Here is a 17,663-nt window from a genome sequence, read left to right as displayed (position 1 = left end):
CTCCTTCCTCCTCGCTGTGATGGTAAACATGAGCAGGGAGGGGTTTCAAGCTCCTCCCAGGAAAGAGGAATCCCTCCGAAGATCGTGTATAGACAAACACGTTTCACTACGTGCTTAAAAAGATGGCTTAAACGAAAGAACCACTAATTGTTCGGTCTTCAAAATGGCTGTCTGTTCCCTATGCCTCCTGCTGCTTTCAATGACATTGGGATAAATGAGAGATGACAAAGGTGTCCATCGGGCTTTTATCTTACCACTCAATCCGACCTCAAAAAGGGCGCTGATATTTTAGTCTGCGTGAGTCATCTTTCTAATAAACGATCTTTGTTCCTCTTCCGCTCTGTGCTGATTTCGCGGGAACTGTGAGGACGCGCCAAAATAAGAAAACACAAGCAGCGTCAGTGACAGCGACAGAGAAAACCGGAGGTCCAGACTTTAAAATACCTTCAACATCATCTGAAATGCGGCTTTGCTGACAGACTCATGCAAAGTTAGCGGGAGTTTTATTTATTTCGCCGATTTGCAGCCGGCAGACCTTGATAGAAGATGGTTTTCCAAAACAGTGGACGGTACAAAGCGCAGCAAGGACAAAGTGGAGGCGACCAGGAGAACCAGTGAGTTCATTTCCCCTTTCACATCGGACACAATATATTTTATAAGCAACCTGTTGTGTGATGAAGCTGTTTTGTGTGTTTGAAACCAGGGACGATGGATCCGCGATGTCGGCCCTCAAGCGGATCGAGCGGAGCCAGTTCACCGACGAGATGGATGCCCGCTTCGGGTTCGACAGGATGAAGGAGCCGGGGGAGAAAACGGGCTGGCTGATCAACATGCATCCTGTGAGTTTATATACACACGGTGTCATGTGTGGCCTCTTGAATGTCTGATATTAAAATGTGACACTTTTCTCTTTCTAGACTGAGGTCCTGGACGATGACAAGCGGATGATCAGTGCTGTGGACTATTATTTCATACAGGACGATGGAAGAAGGTTTAAGGTTTGTTGGGGGAGCATTATTTTTTTTAATAACATAATAATGAAACAATAAAATGTGCATACACCTCACAGCCTTTTCCACTGCTCTAATATATTCCTCCTCACCTGTGTCCTGCAGGTGGCCCTCCCATTCAAGCCATATTTCTATATTGCTACTAAAAAGGTAAGACAGCGTTTGTCATTTGATTCTTATGCCATGTAATCATTTCCAACAACTTTTTCCTTAAAGACAACTTTTCTTCCAGAACTGTGAGAGGGAAGTGATCTCGTACATGTCGAGAAAGTTTCAAGGAAAGGTGGCAAAGCTTGAAGTTATCCCAAAAGAGGACCTAGACCTGGTGAGAGTTTTGTTTTTAGTGTCCTTTGCCAGCGTTAAAGTGTGTCATATCGTATAACAAAAATAAAAGCTGTTCAAGAAGAAGATTTGAACTATGCTGACCTGCTCTCCTCAGCCAAACCATCTAGTCGGCCTGAAGAGAAGCTACATCAAGCTCTCATTCAGCACCGTGGACGAACTCATGAAGGTCAAGCGTGAGATCTCCCCGGCAGTACGCAAGAACAGAGAGAGGGAGCAGTCCAATGACTCCTACACCTCGATGTTATCAAGGTACCATCAGTCCACTCAGCTTCTAATAAGATGTTATTTCCAGTTAAATATTGATCGGCTGACACCTTTGTTGGTTTTTTCAGCGCCTTATCGGGTGGCAATGTGACCTCAGCAGATGAAGACGGGATGTCAAAGAGGATTTCAGACCAGCTAGACAACATAGTGGACATGAGAGAGTACGATGTGCCCTATCATGTGCGATTGTCCATCGACCTCAAGATCCACGTGGTAAAGATAGATTCCTGTCGTCCCAATGTGTCAGAAGATACACATGCTGGTTGTTCTGATCGCTACTCTCTTTATTTCTCAGGCTCACTGGTATAATGTTCGATACAGAGGCAGCGCTTACCCACCAGAGATTGTTCGGAGAGATGATCTCGTGGAGCGACCAGTATGAAGATTTTATTAATTATGTTGCAACGTGGGATCCGTCATTAATTCAGCGACTTCAGTAAATCACTGTTTCTTTATCTTTTTAGGACCCTGTTGTTATGGCTTTCGACATCGAGACCACCAAGCTTCCACTGAAATTCCCGGACGCAGAGAGCGATCAGATTATGATGATCTCCTACATGATTGATGGGCAGGTGAGTTATATTTATGATGTGTTTTATTCTGTTTATCAATGTATGTGTCAGTTTTACTTTAACATTGTGTTTACTTTTTATAGGGGTTTCTGATCACAAACAGAGAGATTGTCTCTGAGAACATTGAGGATTTTGAATTCACTCCCAAACCTGAATATGAAGGGCCTTTCACTGTTTTCAACGAGGATGATGAGGTAGATATACTAGAGTGTCATCAAAGATTGAAGCACTTGAAAGTATATATAATAAACAAGTAAAAACGTCCCCATATTTTGCGAGTTAAATTAAAAGATCTTTTGACTATGCACTCATAAGGATTATCTTTCCCAAATATCGGTCACAAATAATTTTAAATCTGTGTTAGTATTTCTTCTTTGCAAATCATAGATCAGCGTGCCTGATACATACATTTTTTTTTTTTTCAAGTTGAAACTGCACATTTATACTTGCCTTTTATTGTGACCAGCCCAGTGCACTCCTGAGTAATAATGATGCTGTTTAATCAGCATCTGTATATGCCAAACCTATCAGGTTGATGGATTGTCTGGGCAAAGGAGAAGTGCTCACCAACGTCGATTTAAACACATTTTTTACACAAAATTTGAGAGAAATAAGCCTTTTCAGTGCATTGATAAAGTCTTAGATCTTTTATTCGAACTCATGGGAAATAGGAGCGAAAACCAAAGTGTTGCATTTATATTTCTGTTTAGTGTAAATGTAACGCTCTGTGGTTGCGTCAGCGTCATAACATGTGGGGACCTTACTTTGTCTGCAGGCGGCTCTCATTCAGAGGTGGTTTGATCACGTTCAAGAAACCAAGCCAAACATCTTTGTGACCTACAACGGAGACTTCTTTGACTGGTGAGCCGCCATTTGCTGTTTCTTTAAATTGATTCATCTACTCTGATGCTTATCTCTCACCTGTCTCACCTTGTTTCCTCTCTTTCAAGGCCTTTCATTGAGACTCGGGCTGCCCTCCATGGACTAAACATGCACCGGGAGATCGGTTTCCAGAAGGATAACCAGGGAGAGTACAAGTCCAGTCAAGCCATCCACATGGACTGCTTAAGGTTTGTACCCATCGGACGCTGTTAAAATTATCTCAGTGTGGTTTAGGTAAACATACACATAGGGATTAATTTAAGATAATTTAAATTTTCTGACCTCATCCTTCCAACCTGCTTTTCCTCTGGGTCAGGTGGGTAAAGAGAGACAGCTATCTGCCGGTGGGAAGTCATAATTTGAAGGCAGCTGCAAAGGCCAAATTGGGCTACGACCCAGTGGAGCTGGACCCGGAGGAGATGTGCCGCATGGCAACTGAAGAGCCGCAGGTACACTGATGAACTTCAGTTTTTACAGCATTCAATTGTGGGTTTTATTTTTCTTTTGTTGACTTCTTTTCTCTACTTTTCTGTTAGACTTTAGCTACCTACTCTGTGTCAGATGCCGTGGCCACATATTACCTGTACATGAAATATGTTCACCCCTTCATCTTCGCTTTGTGCACCATCATCCCAATGGAGCCTGATGAGGTTTGTCCTATGAGTGCATTTGCAAAAAAAAAATATGATAGAAAAATGTAAATCTAAAAAAATATAGCCTATTTTGAAATAATCACATCTTTTCTTCTAGGTGCTGCGTAAAGGCTCTGGGACTCTATGTGAAGCTCTGCTCATGGTGCAGGCCTTCCACGCAAACATTGTCTTCCCCAACAAGCAGGAGCAGGTCTTCAACAAACTGACAGACGACGGCCACGTCATGGACTCTGAGACCTACGTGGGCGGCCATGTGGAGGCGCTGGAGTCAGGAGTGTTTCGCAGTGACATCCCGTGCCGTTTTAAGATGGTACATCTCAGTTCAACTTATAGCTGGTTTTTCGCTTTCCTGCTTTGTGTTTGTTTTAAGCGTTCAGTTCGGTCTGGTGTGTTGACAGAACCCAGCTGCATTTGACTTTCTGCTGCAAAGAGTTGAGAAGACGATGCGCCATGCCATTGAGGAAGAAGAGAAAATACCTTTGGATCAAGTCACCAACTTTAATGAGGTACGATGACTTTTCAGTTTTTCCTTTAGGGTGTTTCTTTTTTGTTCATTTTTTTACCAAATTTGGTTTTTAAAAGTTGATGTTCTAAAATATGTTTTTTTTCTTCTCAGGTTTGCGAGGAGATTAAAAACAAGCTGACTTCCCTGAAGGAGGTCCCAAACAGGATTGAATGCCCCCTCATATACCATTTGGATGTTGGGGCGATGTACCCCAATATCATCCTCACTAACCGCCTGCAGGTAAAAGAAAACACAAAAGTAAAACGAATGGGATGAAACGTATAGAAAAGCATGGAATTCAATTCTTAATTTTCTACTTTTACAGCCGTCTGCGATGGTTGATGAGGCCACTTGTGCTGCCTGTGACTTTAACAAGCCTGGTGCCACCTGCCAGAGGAGGATGGCCTGGCAATGGAGAGGGGAAATCAGTAAGTTATTGTTGTAAAGTCGTGTTCTTATGTTTATGGCAAAGAACTGAGGAGCTAAAAGACTCAAAACCTGCCAACAGTGCTTCTACAGTGTTCATGTGGGGTTGAATACAGTAAAAGAAAATTCACAATGTTCCCTCCGTCTGCAGTGCCTGCCAGCCGCAGTGAGTTCCACCGCATCCAGCAGCAACTTGAGTCTGAGAAGTTCCCACCGTTTTTCCCAAACGGTCCACCTCGGGCCTTCCACAACCTCAACAGGGAGGACCAGGCCAAACATGAGAAGAAACGACTGGCAGGTACTTTTCTTTTCTTTGTTGATTTTGATTATATAAGCATTTTAAAATTCTGGTTTTCGAACCATAGTTTGACCTGTCTTGTCTTTGTCTCAGACTACTGTAAGAGGGCCTATAAGAAGACCCACGTCACCCGGCGGGAGGAGCGAGTCACCACAATCTGTCAGAGAGAAAACTCCTTCTACGTCGACACCGTGAGAGCTTTCAGAGATCGGCGCTACGAATTCAAAGGACTTCACAAGGTACATTTTGGTATTTACAGCAAAGGAAATTACAATCATCCCCATGTTGTATGCTATTTTAAATTTATAACATGTTTCTATATGTTTTGAATGTGTTTTTCCTTTGAATTTCTAAAAGTTCAGCCGTTAAAAGCTCATACATTTGTAATTGCCCTCTGTGCTTGAAATTCTCCTTGCCCATTGAAATTGCTGTTAACTACTTGTTACCTTTGCTCAAGGTGTGGAAGAAGAAACTGTCAGCAGCTCAGGACAACGGAGACGCTGCTGAGATGAAGCGCTGCAAAAACATGGAGATCCTGTACGATTCTCTTCAGCTGGCTCACAAATGTATTCTCAACTCCTTCTACGGCTACGTCATGAGGAAAGGGTAGGAGTCAACTACTGTTTTCATCATCAAATATCTTCTTTCTTTCACTGTTACATGAGCTCGTAAGCATGCACTCTGCTGCAGACCTGATGTCTGTGCTGCCTTTGTGTTTCCATCAGAGCGCGCTGGTACTCCATGGAGATGGCTGGCATTGTGTGCTACACTGGAGCCAACATCATCACTCAGGCCAGAGAGCTCATCGAACAAATAGGGTGAGTGTCATACCGATAATGAGATGCCTCATCGCAGAATGTATCTCTTTGGTTGGTGCAGGGTCAGCTCCAACTAAGGAAAGATGGAGCTGGAAGGGATCCACCGCCTTGTTTTACAATGATTCATCAGCAGGTGCTTGCCAACATTTGGGCTTGTATCCAGTGCCTGCTGTATTGTTTTTGTCTAACTCTCTTTAGCTCCTACCCCATTTACTTTAGTAGCAGATGCTGTTTATATTGCAGGTCATATTACGGCAGCATAACTGAATTAGCTTCTAACAGCGTGTTCTTGCCTGATGAAATTAAAGACGTCAGCAAACTCCCTAATATGTTAACTTAACTTCTGCGCCGCGACTCAGGAGGCCCCTGGAGTTGGACACTGATGGTATCTGGTGTGTCCTGCCCAACACCTTCCCTGAGAACTTTGTGGTGAAAACCAGCAATGAGAAGAAGCCCAAGGTGACCATCTCTTACCCAGGGGCCATGCTGAACATCTTGGTGAAGGAGGGATTCACCAACGATCAGTACCACGAGCTGGTGGACCCTGCTTCCCTCGATTACAACATCAGGGCAGAGAATAGCATCTTCTTTGAGGTGGACGGACCGTACCTGGCCATGATCCTGCCTGCCTCAAAGGAGGAAGGGAAGAAGCTGAAGAAAAGGTAAAGCACTAGAGCATTGTGTTTTTTGTGATTAAATGTTGTATTGGACTGTCTCTGGTTGCTCAGATGGATTTTTTACTAACATTGGTGAATGGGCAAAGTTCATTTTTAAAATATTCAATGGTTATGATTTAAGTGTCCTCTGTTCATTTTAGGTACGCTGTGTTTAATGAGGACGGCTCTCTGGCTGAGTTGAAGGGTTTTGAAGTGAAGAGAAGGGGAGAGCTCCAGCTCATTAAGATTTTTCAGTCATCAGTGTTTGAGGCTTTCCTCAAAGGAACCACTCTGGAGGAGGTGTACGACTCCGTGGCCAAAGTGGCTGACTACTGGCTGGATGTTCTGTACAGCAAGGTAAAAACCTGTGATCTAAATGTATAAAACACATTCTAGTATTACAAGATATTCACATCATGCTTTCAAACGTGTTTTGTGTAACTTGGGTTAACCAGGCGTTGTCTTCTTCACACAAAGCTGATTTGATTTATTTCATTGGTTTTCCAGGCTGCCAACATGCCCGATATAGAGCTGTTTGAACTGATTTCAGAGAATCGTTCAATGTCCAGAAGGCTGGAGGACTACGGAGAGCAGAAGTCCACATCTATCAGCACAGCTAAGAGACTGGCTGAGTTCCTGGGAGACCAAATGGTGAAAGACGCTGGTCTGAGCTGTCGCTATGTCATCTCCCGGAAACCCGAGGGTTCGCCTGTCACAGAAAGGTGGGACAACAGCTCTGAAAATACACTTTTATTACTCAAACTTTTACAGTAGACATTCATTAACATTGTATATATTCTATAAAATGTTCACCCTTTGGTATCAAAGCCAAGCTGTGTAAGCAGGTTCAAGGTGAGACAGATTCCAGGTCTGAGTGGCTGTTTGTGTTCTCCATGTGTCTTTTTTATTTTTACAGTGGACATTTCGACCTGTTATTAATTAATGACGGCTCCATTATCCTCCAGTGTCACTGTACGACATTGTAGTTATGAAGTGATGATACAATTTGATCCAGATGCTTTAGCCAGGATCTCTCCTGGCTTTTCAATATCTATCTACAATGTAAGTTGTCCAATAAGGGCCCATAATGCCGAAAACGTGTACAAAAACAACTTGGTTGAAAGCCACACTCCCGTGATAATGGATATAATAGATTTTCTGATGTTGGTGGGATCAAATAAAATGATGCTGGATGGTAAATGTTTGTAGAGAACAAGAAATAAAAGCTTTGTGTTTGACACTAATTGATTTGTGTCTTTCTCCATCAGAGCCATTCCTCTGGCCATCTTCCAGGCAGAGCCCAGCGTGAAAAAACATTTCCTTCGTAAGTGGTTGAAAATGCCCAGCCTTCATGATTTGGACATCCGCTCTGTGAGTTTGTAAACAAACATTTTATGCATTTAAAAGCACTTGCTTTTAGTTTTCTGATTGAATTTGCTCTGACATTCAAATTTCTGTTGGTGGGCCCTTTCAGATTCTTGATTGGAGTTATTACATAGAGCGGTTGGGTAGTGCCATCCAGAAAATCATCACCATCCCTGCAGCTCTTCAACAGGTAAAAATCAATCACGTTGTATTGATCTCACAGTCTATTCTTGGCTGATGTGTAGATAGCATTTTAATTGTTTCTGTTCATCATCAGGTGAAGAATCCAGTACCCAGAGTGAGGCACCCTGACTGGCTTCACAAGAAACTCCTGGAGAAAAATGATATCTACAAGCAAAAGAAAATCAGTGAGCTGTTCACCAGTGAGGGCAAGAGACAGGTGTGTTCACCTCTCAGCACAATGTTCTGACAAACTGTCAACACAGTCCTCTGTCATAAACTCGTGGGATGTGCAGATATTTACCAAGCTGAGTTTCTTCTGGTGAGAGACAGTGTCTCCAGCCACTAGTCCACCCTGCTGCCCCATTATGCACCGTTTTCTTCTTTTCTAAATGGCCTCTTTTCCCCTCAGGTGGCCCATCAGCCTCTTGAAGCAGGCCAAGCTGCGGACATAGAGGACTTTGGGAGGCCAGCCAAACCTCTGCAGCCAGCCATCCTCATCAGCACAAAGCGGAAGCGGGCTTCTCAGGGAGAGGACAGCCAGGTGGAGTCTCAGGATGTTGTGCTCACTCAGTCCTGGAGAGAGATCCTGGGGCCACCCCCACCTATGGGAAAGACACGGGTAAGCTCGCGGCAACAAGCACAAAGTGTAGCCGGTTGCGTCAGATGATTCCTCATCTTCAGGTTGTGTCTAATGCCTGATGAATATATTTGAAAATGACACGGATATTTTTGAGACAATTTTTTTCTCGTATTCCCAAAGCTATATTACAAAACTTCTCAAAACACTATTGTGTCTGTATACAGGAGGAGCGGCTAGTTTGGCTGCGTTACCATAAGAAGAAGTGGGAGCTGCAGCTGAGACAGAGGAAGGAGAGAAAGAAGAGGAGGAGGCTGCTGGATGGGGAAGCTCAACCCGTAGGCGGAGGAGTGATCAGAGATGGCCCCACCACCGGCCTGGGAAGCTTCCTACGCAGAACAGCACGCAGCATCCTGGACATGCCTTGGCAAATTGTGCAGGTGAGGCAAAGTCACCCATTATCATGCTACAGTCAGTTTAACAAATACCAAAATCCTCTAAACTTCTCTCATGTTCCTCTCAGATTGCAGAGACTAGTCATCCTGGTCTGTACAAGTTGTGGGCTGTGATTGGAAATGACCTCCATTGCATGAAGCTCAACATCCCTCGGGTCTTTTATGTCAATCAGAAAGTCCCAAAACAGGAGGAGGGAGCCACATACAAAAAGGCATGCAATAAAAAAATGCAGTAAAAAATGCATTGCAGTTTTTATACACGTGTTGTCGTAAAAAAGTTGACCAAATACATATTTTCGTCTTCAGGTGAACCGCATGCTGCCTCGCTCCAACATAGTGTACTACCTCTATGAGTACTGTGTACCAGAGGACATGTACCAGGAGCACATCAATGAGATCAACGCTGACCTGTCTGCTCCGGACATTGAAGGAGTCTATGAAACACAGGTATCATATATATATATATATACACCTCCAGGAGGTTTTCATAACCTCATTCATGATGCTTTTTGTATGCGAGTCCAGTTTGTATGCCTTTGTAAACCGAAATCAACGCTCTCTTTCAGGTCCCATTGCTGTTTCGTGCACTGGTGCAGCTTGGATGTGTGTGTATGGTCAATAAACATGTTGTGAGGGATCTGGCTGGCAGGGAGGCTGACACTTTTGACCTGGAGCATCTGGAGATGAGATCTCTGGCCCAGTTCAGCTACCTGGAACCTGGTAAGACACACTGGTCATTTTGAATTGATGTGAGAATGATTTGATCAAGATTATTGTTTTTATTTATACTAATATTTGGCCTGCTCATGAACTTGTTGTCTGTAACACGTTTTACATGGTGGTTTCCTCTCTCTCCTCAGGGAGTGTTCGCCACATGTACCTGTATCATCACAGTCAGGGTCACAAGGCTCTGTTTGGCCTGTTCATCCCCTCTCAGCGCAAAGCCAGCATCTTTGTCCTGGACACAGTAAGAACCACATGTTTCTCTATTTCTTCCAAGGTCATCGTGTCGGTGTTTTGACTCATATCTTGTCAAGTGAGGTTCCTCCAGTGCCAACAAATGCATGGTGGCTTTAGTGAAAGCTTAATGGTAGAGGTGTTTTTTTGGGGGTTTTTTCTCAAAGGACCAAATAAGGCTGATATTAATGTTGATGTATCTGCAGCTGGCAGAGAACAATCCTTAAGATCAGCTTTCATTTTATCTCCTAAGGTCAGAAGCAACCAGATGCCCAACCTGACTAACCTCTACACAGCTGAGCGCATTGCTCTCCTGGAGAAGACGAGCGAAGAACTCCTGCCTCCAGAGAAACACAACTTCGAGGTCCGAGCTGAAAATGATGCGAAGGCTATTAATCGAGCAATTCAACGCATACTGCTAAACTACAAGGTCAGACACACTGGAGCTATCAAAATATCTCATAATTATTACATACAACGACATAGCTACTTCTGTTCGTGTGGCTAAACTGGTGATGTTTACGCCGTTGCTGTTTACAGGAGGAGCGGCGTGGGCCCACCCTCATCGCGGTGCAGTCAAACTGGGAGTTGAGGCGGTTGGCAGCAGGGATGCCGGTGCTTGAAGAGTTTCCAGTCGTTCCAGTACATGTGGTCGATGAGATCAGCTATAACGTGCTGGACTGGCAACGCCACGGTGCCCGCCGCATGATCCGCCACTACCTCAACCTGGACAGCTGCTTGTCACAGGCTTTCGACATGGCCAGGTACGAACTACACACTGCTAGCTCTGTGGATTTCATCTTATCTACCAACACCCCAGCATGCTCGCTTTGTCGCCGTAGTCTCTAATAAAGTCTGTCTTCAGTTTGTGCTTTGTGTTGACAGCATTCAGGAAACATTTGAACTTGTAAAAACTCATACGATGTCTCTTGCTCTCAGGTACTACCACTTACCTGTGGGGAACTTGCCTCCGGACGTGTCCATCTTCGGCTCGGACTTGTTCCTGGCAAGACATCTACGGAAACACAACCACCTGCTGTGGCTTTCGCCCACAGCCAGGCCCGATCTCGGAGGAAAAGAGGCCGATGACAGTCGCCTGGTCATGGAAAACGATGACAGGGGCTCTGTGGAGATCAATGCTCAAGGATGCTATTCCACAGGTGCTCACACACCAGGAACACACTTGATCTGCGTCCAAGAAGACCCAATACATCATCAAGCCACTGTATATTTACTGAAGCCTCTTCCTCTGTCCTTATGGACGATCCTGTTTCTGTTTCTTTCAGTGTGTGTGGAGTTGGACCTTCAAAGCCTGGCAGTTAACACCATCCTCCAATCACAACACGTCAATGACATGGAGGGTGGAGCTAGTCTGGGTGTCAGTTTTGATGTGATCCAGCAGGCCTCGTTGGAGGATATGATGTCAGGGAACCAGGGAGCCAGCGCTCTCGCTAGCTATGATGAGACTGCTCTCTGCTCCAACACCTTCAGGTAAACATCTGTTGTGTGTGACTATTCAAACCCACATGCATATGGTCTAACAATAGAGGTGTGGCAAGGATGCATGTCGCGTTTCAATCACCTCAGTGTTTTGCTCTGTGTTGTATGAGCAGGATCTTGAAGAGCATGGTGGTCGGATGGGTCAGAGAGATCACGCAGTTCCACAACGTGTATGCAGACAACCAGGTGATGCACTTCTACCGCTGGCTGCGCTCCCCGAGCTCCCTGCTCTATGACCCCGCTCTGCACCGCACCTTGAACAATATGATGAAGAAGGTGTTTCTACAGTGAGTGCCACATCGTCTCTATACTGCAAAAAAAAAAGTTTGTTTATTTAGACACATATTTAGTTAAATGTTAAATCTTTTGTGTAAAGTATGCAGAGAGCAATAATGCAGAGAGCAATAATGCAGAGAGCAATAATGGAGTTAAGTTAAGCGTCTTTTATGAGGGCGAAACTAATTAATAGTTTTTGATTTGCTGAGCTATCCTGCGGTCAAATATTATTGTCTGGTTTTGAATTGGATTAAACGTGTGATCTGTGATTCTCATTGTGATGCTTTTATCTTTTTATGCCGCATTGATATACAATGCCTTTAAAAAAAGGATTCACCCCCCCTTGGATGTTTTCCCCTTTTGTTGCTTTTATACATGAAATTGTGGTCAATATAATTTGGCTTTTTTGACAAGAATTTGCAAAAAATGCTTTTTTCATGTCAAATTGAAAACAGATTTTTACAAACTAATGTCAATTAATTAAAAATATATAGTGTAAAATAACTGGTGAGGGAGGCCACCAAGACACCTACGACCACTCTGAAGGAGTTAAAAGCTTCAGTGGCTCAGATGGGAGAGACTGTACATACAACAACTGTTGCCCTGGTTCTTCACCAGTCGAAGCTGTAAGCCACTGTTGAAAAAAGCTCATATGAAATCTTGCCTGGAATTCGCCCAAAGGCATGTGGGAGACTCCAAGGTCAATTGGAAGAACATTCTTTGGTCTGATGAGACAAAAATTGAGCTTTTTGGCCATCAGACTAGACGCTATGTTCGGCAAACACCAAACACTGCACATCACCACAAACACCATCTCCACCGGGAAGCATGGTGGTGGCAGCATCATGCTCTGGGGATGCTTCTCAGCAGCAGGCCCTTGAAGGCTTCTAAAGGTAGAGTGGAACATGAATGCATAAAAATATCGCCAAATCCTGGGAGATAATCTGACTCAGTCTGCAAGAGAACTACGACTATTCGTCGTTGTCTTATTTTCCAGCAAGACAACGACCCCAAGCATACAGCAAAAGCTCCACAGAAATGGTTCAAAGACAACAAGGTGAATGTTCTGGAGTGGCCAAGTCAAAGCCCAGATCTCAATCCAATCGAGAATTTGTGGCTGGACTTGAAAAGAGCTGTTCACGCCCGATCCCCGAGCAACCTGACAGAGCTTGAGCTGTTTTGCAAGGAAGAATGGAGAAAAATTGCAGTGTCCAGATGTGCCAGCCTGATTGAGACATATCCACACAGACTCAGTGCTGTGATTGCAGCCAAAGGTGCATCTACTAAATACTGACCTGAAGGGGGTGAATATTTATGCAATCATTTACTTTACCTTATATATTTTTAATTAATTGAACTTTGATATTAAAGAGGTTTTTATTTGTGCAAATTCTGGTCAAAAAAGCCAAATTATATTGACCATGATTTCATGTATAAAAGCAACAAAAGGGTGAAAAATCCAAGGGAGTGAATACTTTTTATAGGCATTGTATCTCCACCTATTGATATGCCTAACAACAACAAAATCATCATCTTTTATTAATCTTTCTCTCATTCTGCTGTCAGGTTGGTTTCAGAGTTTAAACGTCTCGGCTCCACTGTGGTGTACGGGAACTTCAACAGGATCATGTTGTGCACCAAGAAACGCAGGATAGATGATGCCATCGGCTACGTGGAATACATCACCAACAGGTCAGACGTTACCCTCTGCATGTCTGGAGAGAGTGTATGTATAGATTTTTGCTTTGTGAAGGAATGTAATCAATAGATTTATGCAATTTGGACTGTGTCTTTGTCGGTTTGTCTTCTGTAGTGTGAAGTAAAGTTGGAACATTAAAATCAGAAGAAAAACCATCATTACCCATTACAACAGTTCGTTGTTAGCCATAGATGGTGTTGCAGTATCCAACATTGGAAGTGAATACTGTAAGGCAAAGTTAAAAGAGAAGAACTGCCCATTAGACTGAGGGAGGGAAAATGTTAAGGGTGAATTTGAGCCAATATATAAAAAATTAATAATATTGATATTGTAACGGTAAACAAAATATCTTATGGGGACTTTGGTTATTGAAATATTGCTATGGTTAACACCAAAAGTTGTTCTTGCCTTCAGTTCAGCATTGCAGCAGCATTTCTGAACATGATTTTAACTGTTTCGCCAATACTGCTAATGACCATTTCTTGTGTTTAAATGTTTTGAAAGTATAGTGGTCATCCCCAAAATATCTCAATACTGTATTTTATCAAAGACAATGACTTCTCAATCATCATATTTTAACTGAAAAATGACCTCCCTGGCTGTTTCTCCTCTAGCATCCACTCCAGAGAAATATTCCACTCTTTGTCCATCTCCTTCTCCCGCTGCTGGGAGTTCCTGCTGTGGATGGATCCAGCCAACTACGGCGGTGTGAAGGGCAAACTGCCCTCCAGCGTCATGTGCGGAGAGGTAATTCAAACTGTAACTTCTACCTTTATAATGTATTGGCACTGATTAAAGTAGAAGAACACAAAATTCATTACTACATGTCTTTTTCAGGAAGCAGCCAAACAGAAGAAAAAGAGCCGGGAGGAGGGAGATGAGGAAGGCAGTGAGGATGAAGACGAGGATGAAGCTGACGTTGAGGAAGATGATGGCGATAGAGAGACAGATGAGGTGGAGGAGCTGATTGAGAGCAACTGGAACATCATGCAGTATCTGCCCCAAACTGCCTCCTGCCAGAAATACTTTCTCATGATTGTTTCTGGTAAAAACATATTTATACATTATTATATAATACATTTATGGGTCATCTCTTTCTACCAATTCTAACGCACAATCTTTCCACGCCAGCCTACCTTGCGGCGGTGTATCACAGCATGAAAGAGGAGCTGAGACGGAACGCTCCTGGAGCAACGCCAGTCAAGAGACGTGGAGGCAGCCAGGCTTCCCAGCAGGCCGTGGGGGATTTGAGTGCGCTTCCTGGTAAGATGCTTATTAGAGTCACTACAGACAAGTGTCTGTTCCACTTAAAACCTATGAAGGGGAGATTTCAATTGTATTTAGATGGATTGCCTCTCAGATGGGATGTCGTTTTTTTTTACTCTCCCCCACAGGAATGATCTCCTTCTCCCAGGAATATGTGTCAAATGAGCTGACGCAGAACTTTTTCACCATCACTCAAAAAATCCAAAAGAAGGTGACAGGTACCAGGAGTGTTAACCAGCCCTCAGAGATGTTCCCCGTCCTGCCTGGATCCCACCTGCCACTCAACAACCCAGCACTGGAGTTTATCAAATATGTCTGCCAGGTATATTACAAAGTACAGAGCTCTTTTCACGTGTTGCATGTAGTCATGACTTTCCTCTCACCATGCGGCAATTCCGATTTGTCTGTCCAGGTCCTTTCACTGGATGCCAACATAGTGAACCAGGTGAACAAGCTGAAGAGAGACCTCCTGCGTCTGGTGGACGTGGGAGAGTTTTCAGGGGAAGCCCAGTTCTGTGACCCCTGTAGCTCCTACGTCCTGCCAGAGGTCATCTGCCACCAATGCAATTTCTGTCGGGACCTCGACCTCTGCAAGGACCCATCTGTGGCACAAGTGAGAGGAGGAGCACTGATATGGTGGCATATTATTTAACGCTGTTATTACTCCTGATTCCAGTTATATAAAATGTGATTTCCTCTCCTCAGGATGGATCGGTTTTGCCTCAGTGGTTCTGCTCCAACTGCCAGGCGCAGTATGAGACTGAGTGTATTGAGATGGCTCTGGTTGAAGCTCTGCAGAAGAAACTGATGAGCTACACGCTGCAGGACCTGGTGAGGGAAAAATTATTATTTTATGTACTGAATAGATTATTAACTAGATAACAATTTTTGGGCTGTCAGTAATCCTCATGGTTAATACATAAAAAATAAACTGTAATGTTTTCCTTTTGTTGTATGTCACCCCCCTCTCCCCCAATGTTTCCTGTCTGTATCTCTAGTTTCATTTTACTCAAATAAAGTCAAATGCGAAATTAACTTTAAAGAAAAAAAGGTTTGAGCTTAAAAACAATATTGAAAGAATCTCTTCTGAGAATCTCTGTTGTAAAGATTAGGACAGTTAGTAGGGCAGTAATCCTACAGGTACCATCAGTATCAACAAACAAATGAAACGTTGATGGTGAAGAAGTCATTAATGGTCAGAATCTGTTATACGACACTTAATCATTTTGCTGAAGTTGCCTCACTGCTAAAAAGCACTTTGTGATTTTAGGTATGTACCAAATGTAAAGGAGTGAAGGAAGCAAACATGCCTCTGTACTGCAGATGTGCCGGAGACTTTGAACTCACGTTCCCAACAAAGGTTCCTACTTTCAAATTCATCTCCTCAATTCAATTTTTAGATGAAAGTATATGATTCTTCCCATTTGACGTTGTTCTCACAGTTGTTGTTTTTTCCCCCCCCTCTCTCCCATTTAAAGAGCTTCTCCGAGCAGATCGCTGTGTTTCGCAACATAGCGTCCCACTACAGCATGAGCTTCCTCGAGGAGACCATTGAGTGGTTACTTGTTATGAGCCCACAGATCAGCCAGAGCGCAAAATGAAAGTGACATCCGACCCTCCCTCAGCTGCAGCTGTGGCAACCACTTCTCAATATGGAAACACTCTATTCGGACTCTTTTCATGCACTTGTTCATCTGCCTCAATGACGTCTGTTTCTATGCTGATCTGATGTTTGGTAATCAGGACAGGTTAAAGGAGAAATATGTGGACTGTAGATATGTTTAAGTGTTGATAATGCCGTAAGAAAATGATGTATGTTTGTGAATTTCATTTTGACTGTTAATAAATATTGTGTTTTACCTGTGAGCCTGAATGCTTTCGCTGCTCAGTTATTTCACTCTGTGCTGTAGAAATGCACTGCAGTTCTGCCTCAAAGGGGAAAAAAGCATAAACATCCTGAGTGCCATCGACTCTGGGGACTTCGTCACACATCAGCTGAGCTTCCTCCCCATTTGGCTGCTAATGTGTCTGTTATGGTTATGTGACCTGAACTACTCTGAATTGACACCCCCCCCCCCCATTTATTATGTCTACTAAGTGATGCTGCTTTATCGCTAATTGCTTAATCGTTAATTTTAGTTTTTCTTTGGTGGGGCAGTTTCAAAGATAATTTCGATTCTCTGTTTTTGGGTTTTATGTTTGTGGAGTTATTGAGCAAATCTGAACCTTTTTAAGTCTTTTTTTCATTTTAATTCAGCTTGATCAATTTTAACAGTGATGATATGAAAAGATCAGGCGCTTATAGCTGGTTGTGAATTATTATTTTTTTTTATTGTTACTGAATGTGAAAATCATGTTTATTGTGAGCAGGTCCGGATCATGATCTTACCCCATGCACATCCTTCACTGTAACCGCGTTGCCCCCACAGATGACTCACTTTGCCTGCTGATGGGCGTCTCCCAGACAAGTAATCACATTTCAGATTTTAATCTCAGGCACAACTAGATCGGCTCTTTAGAGTATCTCCCTGAAACGTGACGGACGAAGGAGCACTAATGGCCTGTGACTTACTTCGTTACATTTTCAATTGTTAATAAAAACATCTTAGATCAGACAGCAGTTATTAAGCTTCGCTCTGGAATCGATTAACACAACCACTACCAGTTTAAGATGCAACCTTATATGAATTTACAGCTCTTTACATATCATAAACAACTTGCAAACTGACATGTGCCTGCTCCCTCCATCGTGGCAGATATCGATCCATTAAACCTTATAGTCTTAAGTCATTTTCACCACTGACATCTGTATTGCTCTCAGGCATCAAGATGGATTCACTCCTCCCCACAATCTTGTTACAGAAACCATTTCAAGGAAAATGTCAGTGTTATTTGATTACTGCTCATAGCTCTCCTTGTGTCTCCTGGCTGTTTCTTCCTGTATCTATCGTTATGC

The 17,663-nt window shown here is 43.4% G+C and overlaps 1 protein-coding gene across 1 annotated transcript; it reads left to right on the top strand.

Annotated features, from left to right (window-relative positions):
• Nucleotides 1–387: 387 nt before the first annotated feature.
• Nucleotides 388–16,573, top strand: pole (polymerase (DNA directed), epsilon). Its single transcript, XM_054610515.1, has 48 exons — nt 388–614; nt 704–839; nt 918–998; nt 1,116–1,160; nt 1,243–1,335; nt 1,450–1,604; nt 1,688–1,832; nt 1,915–1,995; nt 2,084–2,191; nt 2,275–2,385; nt 2,967–3,052; nt 3,142–3,261; nt 3,390–3,522; nt 3,610–3,723; nt 3,824–4,036; nt 4,125–4,232; nt 4,343–4,471; nt 4,557–4,659; nt 4,809–4,955; nt 5,049–5,194; nt 5,413–5,561; nt 5,681–5,773; nt 6,133–6,435; nt 6,591–6,786; nt 6,937–7,151; nt 7,698–7,800; nt 7,904–7,984; nt 8,072–8,194; nt 8,387–8,596; nt 8,782–8,994; nt 9,078–9,221; nt 9,316–9,456; nt 9,576–9,729; nt 9,870–9,976; nt 10,220–10,396; nt 10,507–10,730; nt 10,906–11,126; nt 11,253–11,457; nt 11,580–11,753; nt 13,309–13,434; nt 14,056–14,188; nt 14,279–14,486; nt 14,573–14,704; nt 14,836–15,029; nt 15,120–15,320; nt 15,413–15,538; nt 15,978–16,067; nt 16,186–16,573. Exons 1-48 carry the CDS (start codon nt 547–549, stop codon nt 16,306–16,308), a joined length of 6,888 nt encoding a protein of 2,295 aa, XP_054466490.1. The 5' UTR covers nt 388–546; the 3' UTR covers nt 16,309–16,573.
• The last annotated feature ends 1,090 nt before the right edge of the window (nt 16,574–17,663 follow it).

This window comes from Anoplopoma fimbria, chromosome 13 (assembly GCF_027596085.1).
Source record: "Anoplopoma fimbria isolate UVic2021 breed Golden Eagle Sablefish chromosome 13, Afim_UVic_2022, whole genome shotgun sequence".
Lineage (NCBI taxonomy): Eukaryota > Metazoa > Chordata > Actinopteri > Perciformes > Anoplopomatidae > Anoplopoma > Anoplopoma fimbria.
This window is presented reverse-complemented; position numbering and strand designations above follow the sequence as displayed.